This window comes from Orycteropus afer, unplaced genomic scaffold, assembly GCF_000298275.1.
Source record: "Orycteropus afer afer isolate SDZICR_OR568_19922 unplaced genomic scaffold, OryAfe1.0 scaffold00030, whole genome shotgun sequence".
In the NCBI taxonomy this organism is placed as follows: Eukaryota; Metazoa; Chordata; class Mammalia; order Tubulidentata; family Orycteropodidae; genus Orycteropus; species Orycteropus afer.
In genome coordinates, this window is record NW_006921617.1 from 9,593,096 (window position 1) to 9,601,389 (window position 8,294).

Genomic DNA, 8,294 nt, shown 5'->3' on the forward strand with positions numbered 1-8,294 from the left:
AACAAAGAAAATGTCCTCCAATATATAAACCTTTCCTTAACTTTTACAATAACGGACTAATACAATATTTGTAAATAGACTATTTTTTAGAGCAGTTTTAGTATTATAGAAAAATTGCATGGAAAGTACCCAGCTCCCATATACTTTCTCTTCTCCTATTGTGAGCAGCTTGCATTCTGGTGATACATTTCCTGTAGTTGATGACCCAATATTGTTGAATTATCATTAACTAAAGCCCAGTATATGTTAGAAGTCACTTTTTGTGTTGTATACCAGAAAAGAAAAAAACAAACTCACTGCCATTGAGTTGATTTTGACTCACAGTGACCCACATTGAGTTTCCAATGTGGTAAATTTTTGTGGAAGTAGGTTGCTCCATCTTCCTTCTGCAGAGTGGCTGCTGGGTTTGAACTATCAGCCTTCTGGTTAGTAGGCAAATGCCTTAGTCACTGTGCTACCAGAGCTCCTAATATCATGTGTCCGTGTATCATACAGAATAGTTTCACTGCCCTAAAAGCCCTTGTTCCACCTATTCATCTCCACCCCAGATCTCCTGCCAGCCACTGATCTTCTCATTGTCTTTATGTTCTGCCTTTCCCAGAATATCATATACTTGTTGTTAGGTGCCGCCAAGTTGTCTCCAACTCATAATGACCCTATATACAGCAGAATGAAACACTGCCCAACTCCAACGTCCCATGCCAACTCCACGATCCTTGCTATACTTGAGCTCATTGCCGCAGCCACTGTGTCAATCCATCTTGTTGAGGTCCTTCCCCTCTTTTGTTGACCCTCCACCTTACCAAGCATGACATCCTTCTCCAGGGAATGGTGTCTTTGGACAACATGACCAAAGTAGGTGAGACGGAAGTCTGGCCATTCTCGCTTCCAAGGAGCATTCTGGTTGCACTTCCTCCAGGACAGATTTGTTAGATCTTTTATCAGTCCATGGTACTTTCAGCATTCTTTGCCAGCTCCACAACTCAAAAGCATCAACTCTTCTTTGGTCTTTCTTATTCATTGTCCAGCTCTCAAATGCATATGAAGCGATTGAAAATACCATGGCTTGGGTCAGGCACACCTTAGTCCTCAAGGAGACATCTTTTTCCATCAGCACTTGAAAGAGGTCCCTTGCAGCTGATTTGCCCATTGTCATACATAGTCTGATTTCCTGACTGCTGCTTCCATTGGTATTGATTGTAGAACCAAACAATGTGAAGTCTTTGACAACTTCAATCTTTTCTCCATTTATCGTGATGCTGCTTATTGGTCCAATTGTGAGGAGTTTTGTTTTTTTAATATTGGGATGTAATCCATACTGCAGACTGTATTCTTCATTCTTCATCAGTAAGTGCTTCAAGTCATCCTCACTTTCAGAAAGCAAAGTTGTGTCGTCAGTGTATTGCAGGTTCTTAATGAGTCTTTCTGCAATCCTGATGCCACATTCTTCTACATATAGTCCAGCTTTTTGGATTGTTTGCTTAACATACAGATCGAATAACTATGGGGAAAGAATACAACCCTGACACACTCCCTTCTTGATTTTAAACTATATGGTGTCCTCTTGTTCTGTTCGAATGGCAGCCTCCTGCTCTATGTACAGGTTCCTCATGAGTACAATGAAGTGTTCGGGAATTCTCATTCTTCTCAATGTTACTCACAATTTGTTATGATCTACACAATCAAATGCTTTTGCATAGTCAATAAAACACAAGTAAACATCTTTCTGGTATTCTTTGCTTTGAGCCAAGATCCACCTGACGTCAGCAATGATATCCCTTGTTCCACGTCATGTACTTGGAATTGTACAATATGTAGCTTTTGTGGACTGGCTTCTTTCATTGAAGGTTCCTCCATGTCTTTTTGTGGCTTGAATAATACTCCACTGTATGGCTATGCAATATTTTGTTTATCCGTTTGCCTATTGAAGGACATTTTGGTTGCTTCTAATTTTTCCAATTATTAATAAAGCCTCTCTAAACATTTGTGTGCAGATTTTTATGTGTACATATGTTCTCATCTCATTTGGATAAATACCTAGAAGTGCAATTGCTTGACCAAATAGTAAGCCTGTGTTTCATTCTGTAAGAAACTCAGGCAGTGATTTTTAGACAGCCACTGTTGCCATACTTGGTGCATCTGAAGGGCCATCTCCTTCTAGCTAGGTCTTTTGTATATAAGTTACAAGCACATTATGGCTTTTTTCCCCTCTTTCAGGTCTGATGTTTTGACATGGCTCCCTGCTTCAGTGCTGTTTGTGGGTATAATCTATGCTGGTTCCAGAGCATTGTCCAGACTGGTAAGTGTTAGAGGTTTTGGGGGAAACCTTTACTACTCTTCCCCTTTGCCTTTGAACTGAGTGAGCCTTGGATCAATGGGGTGCCAATTATCAGCTTTAATCATGGTAAAACTAGATTGGAAAATAGGTCTTAGACTCGAGGTCAACTTGGGGACTTTTACTTCCTTGCCCAGGAGCTCTGGTAGTGTAATGGTTAAGGCACTTTGCTAATCAGAAGGTCAGCTGTTGGAACCCACTAGCCAATCTGGTAGAAAGATGAGGCAGTCTGCTTCCATAAAGATTTATAGCCTTGGAAACCCTATGGGGGCAATTCTACTCTGTCCTATAGGGTCAAGAAGCTTGGGCAATCTATTTCCGTAGTGATACTGCCTCAGAAACCCAAGGAGGGGTTGCTATGAGACTGGTCCGACTTGACAGCACGTAACAACAACAACGAGTCAGAATCGTGTTTTGTTTTTGTTTTTTGTCAGATAACAGGGAAGAGCCAACTTGTTTTATAAGATTGAGAAGCAGAAACAGAGATTATCAATATTTATGGAGCTACCATAGACAGGCCATGCCCAGGCTGCTTCCCATGGAGATGGGGAGGGTAAGGCCAGCTTGCTGTTCTCTGAACGTAGGCTGTTCATAGGAGCAGGGCCAGAGTGTTCAGCGGGCTCCTTGCTTCTGAGGAACCATGCCCCATTGGCAGCACGACTTGGTAGTGTTGGCCAGTCATGTGCATAAAGGGTCTGGCAGAGAGTTGACACCCAGTACATGGGAGCTGTTAATAAAACAAGTCGTCTGCTCTGTCATCTCACCCCTTTTCCCCAGGACTCGGCTCCTCTAAGGCAGGAGCTGTGAGGAACAAAGCTGCTTCCAGGTACATCCTGTGAAACTCCAAAAAGCTAGTTATTTTACCATCAGAAGGGAATCTGTTAATACCGTCATTGGCAGAAAGCAGCTCATTATCAGGAGTGGCATTAGTGCTGTCACGCCACCTCTTGATTTTGACTGCCAACTGCTTGTATCTATCAGAAATGGTTTTTGGAAAAATGTACAATTTGCAAAACAAGTTAGTCTTTTATTTGTTATTTTTAAAGTTTATTTGTCATGTTGGTCCCTTAGATATCAGCTTTTAAAACAGTAAAAACAAACAGAACACTCTTAAACTGGAGAACATTATTAATAGGACATCAACCTCAACCTTGCAAAATAGCAGTTGAGAATGCAACTTATAAATTACTCACTGCCGTCAAGTTGATCCCGATTCACAGCGACCCCTCCCTGGGTTTCCAGGGCAATATCTCTACAGAAGTAGATTGCCCAATCTTCCTTCCAAGGAGTGGCTGGTGAGTTTGAACCACCACCCTTCTGGTTAGCAGTCAAATGCCTTAGGCACTATACCACCAGAGCTCCCAATTTATAAATTAAATCATCATTTTTTTTTTTTTTCCACAATTCATAAGCTTGAGTAGATAGGATGATGTATGCAACAGGAAAGAAACGTCCTGGGTGGGCCTAAGGAATGACCCTCAGTACATGTTGGTGTTTAGCCCAGAAAATGAGGCTTCTGGCTGCCTCTTGAGTCTGGCTGGCTCCTGCTAGTCTACAGCCTCACTTTCCACACAGTTTTTTGGCTGCAGAAGGAGCTTCTTCTTCTGTAGTACAGAGTAGAAGATTTGGTGGGAACAATCTGTTGCTTGAAGGCTTTAAAATTTTTTTCTGGTTTCTTGATGGTCATGGATGCCAGACATTAGAAGTTTGAATGAGGAAAGTGTTGTGCAAATCACAATATTTTTGTTTATTTGTTTGCACAGTGCTGTATTGTATATTTCCTTAGTGACGTCCTCCGTATCTTCTGTGAGTCTCACGATCACCTGAGAGGTGGTGGGTGAGGCTGCGTGTTGTTACTCACCTGTCAGAGAAACATAGGTGTGGAAAGTCTCAGTATCCTGCCTCTGGTCCCAGATAGTGGCAACTCTTCTGATTCCTTGTCTTTTGTCTTTTCAGATTTGTCCCTTTAGAACAAATTAATAGGATAATTAAATGCATGTGAATTTTAGAATAGGCCCATGGTATGAGTAACCATTAAAAAAGAAAACAAAAAACTCACTGCCATCGAGTCAGATCTGACTCATAGCAATCCCTCCTTGGGTGTCTGAGGCAGTATCACTATGGAAGTAGATTGCCCAATGTTCCTTCCAAGGAGTGGCTGGTGGGTTTGAACTGCTAGCCCTCTGGTTAGCAGTCAAATGCCTTAGGTACTATACCACCAGACTTCCTTAAGTAACCATGCAGAAGTGTAAAACTTCAGACGTTGCACATGTTTGAAAGCTCACAAACTGGTCTAAGCATAAGGGAAATTTATTAGTTCATGTAACTGAAAAGTTCTAGGGCAGATCCCTGCTTCAGGCATGGCTTGATCCAGAGGCTCCAGTGACATACTTACAATATAGTTTCTCTTTCTCCATGTCTCAGTTCTGCCCTCTCTTTGCTCCACATAGCCAGGTTCTCCCCTCATGGGTGCCATTAACCCCAGACTCACATCCCCACAACATTAAGCCTCATGGAAAGAGGCTGTCTTCCTTTTAGCTCCTGCATGAGTCTAGAATTCACTCTGATTGGATCAGTCTGGGAAACTGCCCATCTCTGATCTGGAAACTAACCATGAGATTGCATTAGCTGATTGGCTAGGCCTGGAACATGATCTCCCTGAACCATTCTCTGTGGTTGGAGAGACTCACTGCGTTGATTGGTCAGCCCTAGTCATATGGGAATCCCACCCAAGTCCCATTGAATGAGAAAGGACATGTTAGGCCTCAGTATTGGTATGCTTTACCAATAAACCTCAGAAGTACATCATAAATGTCCATCTAGTGCATTCCCAGTTGGATGGGGAGTACTATAACCTAGAGCAACCCTCTCAGAGTGTGGTCCACAGTGGTGCCAGTCTGAACTGTTGTTAATCTGTCGATGAGAAGATTACACTAGAATGTACATCAACTCCAGCACTAAACACACTGTTTAGTTGAGCTGACTTTTTTTTTTTTTCCCCCAGCAAGGCTTTTTGAAGAAGGAAGCAATGCATTCTTTACATTCTGATGTAAGCTCCTTATCTATCCAGGACCAGCCATCTGAGTAGCATTGACCTAGAGCAGGCCCTTCTAATAGACAAAAAGAAGCTGTTGACATTCAAACTCTTTGCATGAAGGGAAACAACCAAACACGAGCAGAACAGATTTGGGTAGAAGGAGGATGGGAAGGAGACACTTAATACTGTGTTTAGTAACATAATTTAACCTAGCATCTTTTCTTTGTTTTTTGAATTTTTTGTTTTTGCACAGTTGCTTAAAAATTAATATTGTGAATCAAACATGAGGTAGAAAATAGGCATATTGTGCTGGTGCCAAGCTGCCTGTTTAATGAATCCACAGGAATTGGGGACAGTGTTCAGTGAAAATCAGTGGGTGTATTGTAATGCAGAATACTTCCCAAGTGGCTCCTTTCCCTTGAGTATGCCTTCTTCTCACAAGACCTTGAAGTTCTGTTTTCCAGAGAAGAACTCAGGAGAGGAAGCTGGTTTAATTTTGCAAAGGCTCTTTGAAAAAGTTCTCTATAGATTCTTCTACCTCAAGCTCACAGCTGGATGATACACAGTTAAGGGACAGGAGATTATTCTCGTAGCTGTCCACTCAGCAAATATTTATTAGGGATCTCCTGTGTGCTGGGGGATTAAAGACAAATAGGACACGGTCCTGACCTAAACCAAAAGCCAAACCCACTGCCACTGAGTCGATTCTGACACTTAATGACCCTATAAGACAGAGTAGAACTGCCCCATAGGATTTCCAAGGCGGTAAATCTTTACAGAATCAGACTGCTTCGTCTTTCTCTCATGGAATGGCTGGTGGATTCAAACTGGGCTGGTTAGCAGCCCCATGCTTTAACCACAGCACCACCAGAGCTCGCTAGAGGAGCTAAAGGTTAGGGAGGGGTAAGGAGAGGACACAGTTCACAATAGGAGCAGCCACCATGAATGTTGAGTGCCAAGTATTTGTTGAGCATTTTCTATTGCCAATCCTTGTGACATATGAAATCGGATTTATTAATCCCATTTTACAGATAAAGAAACTGAGATATAGGTTATTTGGCCAAGATCAACAACTAGTAAATTTTAAAGCAGAGATTCAGACCCAGGTCTGCCCAAGGATAACAGCTCATCCCCAAAGCTCACCCACTCTCCTCCTTAAACCATACCAACCACAGGCAATCAGTCCAGTAGAACTGACTGGGGAGAAGAGAAGAGGAAGGGCCTAGCTGCTTTCCCTTCTGTTAGAGTTACTTCTCTTGCTTCCCAGCTTTCTACAATGAATAAGGTCCCAACAACAATGCCTCTGATGGCATAAGGGTCAGTCTTTGGAAGTCCAGTACAGCTTTGATGGGCCATTCTTACTTCTGTTAGACATCATCCTTTCCTGGCCTGAAGCCTTCTCAGCTGGATAGGATTCCCTCCAAGTTTGTGCAGGTGAGTGTTTACAACAATGTGCAAATTCCTGCATTAGTCAGCTTGATGTTGAGAGGCCATCCCAGTGTTGGTGGTGATTTGGCTGCTTAAGCCATGCTGTTTTCTTGCTTGGGAAAAAGGCCAGGGTCAGCAATTGGAGGAAATCTATAAATCTACCTTAATGCACCTTAATAGTGCTGGGATTGGTTTCCTTGCTGAGTTCTTTGATTTTGGTCCTGTCCTAACTGCTTGTCAGGGCTTCTCTCTTCCATCACAACATTCATTCAACATGTTTGGGATGGAGATTGGATGTGCATAGGTGGGGATGGTGAGGTATGCACATGGATAATTAAATGCATGTGGAATAAGTTACTCAATTAAGCAAACTGGAGCATGTTGGTCCCCCTTCCCCTTTGTTTGGCTCCAGTGTCACATGATGGAACTTGGATCTACAAAGGAAAAGAATGCCAATGTGGGTGTAGAATGTAAAATTGTCACTTAATGTTTTCTGTTGCTACTTTTGAGCAGACACAGCTCAAATTTTCTTTCACATTGTTTTCTTATCACAGGATATCAGAGTCCAACTCTGCAAGGATTACATTTCTTTTTAATTGTGGTAAAATATATATAACAACATACCTGCCCTTTTAACCATTTTTAAGTGTATAGTTCAGTGACACTAATTATAGTCACCATGTTGTGCAACCATCACCACTATTCATTTCTGTATGTTTTAATCCTTCTAAAAAGAAATTCAATACCCCTTAAGTAATAGCTCCCATTCCCTCCTCCCTCATTCCCTGTTGTTGTTAGGTGCTGTTGAGTTGTTTACGACTCATAGCGACCCCATACACAGCAGAACGGAACACTGCCCGATCCTGCACTGCTCCATGATCCTTGCTATACTTGAGCCCATCATCATCGCCACTGTGTCAGTCCATCTCATTGAAGGCCTTCCCCTCTTTTGTTGACCTTCCAACTTAACAAGCATGACATCCTTCTCCAGGGAATGGTCCCTTCTGACAATATAACCAAAGTAGGTGAGATGAAGTCTGGCCATTCTCGCTTCCAAGGAGCATTTCGGCTGCACTTCCTCCAAGACAGATCTGTTAGTTCTTTTAGCAGTCCATGGTACTTTCAGCATTCTTCGTCAGCACCACAGCTGAAAACCATCAACCCTTCTTTGGTCTTCCTTATTTATTGCCCACCTCTCACATGCATACAAGGTGATTGAAAATATCATGCCTTGTGTCAGGTGCACCTTAGTCCTCAAGAGACATCCTTGCTCCTAAGCACTTGAAAGAGTTCCTTCATGGCTGACCTGCCCAGTGTTACACGTCATCTAATGTCCTGACTGCTGCTTCCATTGGCATCGATTGTTGAACCAAGCAATGTGAATTCTTTGACAACTTCTATCTTTTCTCCATTTGTCGTGATGCTGCTTATTGGTCCAGTTGTGAGGATTTTTGTTTTCTTTATATTGAGATGTAATCCATACTGCAGACTGTA

The 8,294-nt window shown here is 42.3% G+C and overlaps 1 protein-coding gene across 1 annotated transcript in view; it reads left to right on the top strand.

Annotated features, from left to right (window-relative positions):
• Nucleotides 1-8,294, top strand: part of TMEM241 (transmembrane protein 241) — a 187,628-nt gene that overhangs the window by 93,256 nt on the left and 86,078 nt on the right. The window contains exon 4 of the mRNA XM_007935613.1: nt 2,218-2,299. Within this exon, the coding sequence (XP_007933804.1) occupies nt 2,218-2,299 (82 nt within the window). The remainder of the gene's footprint in view (nt 1-2,217; nt 2,300-8,294) is intronic.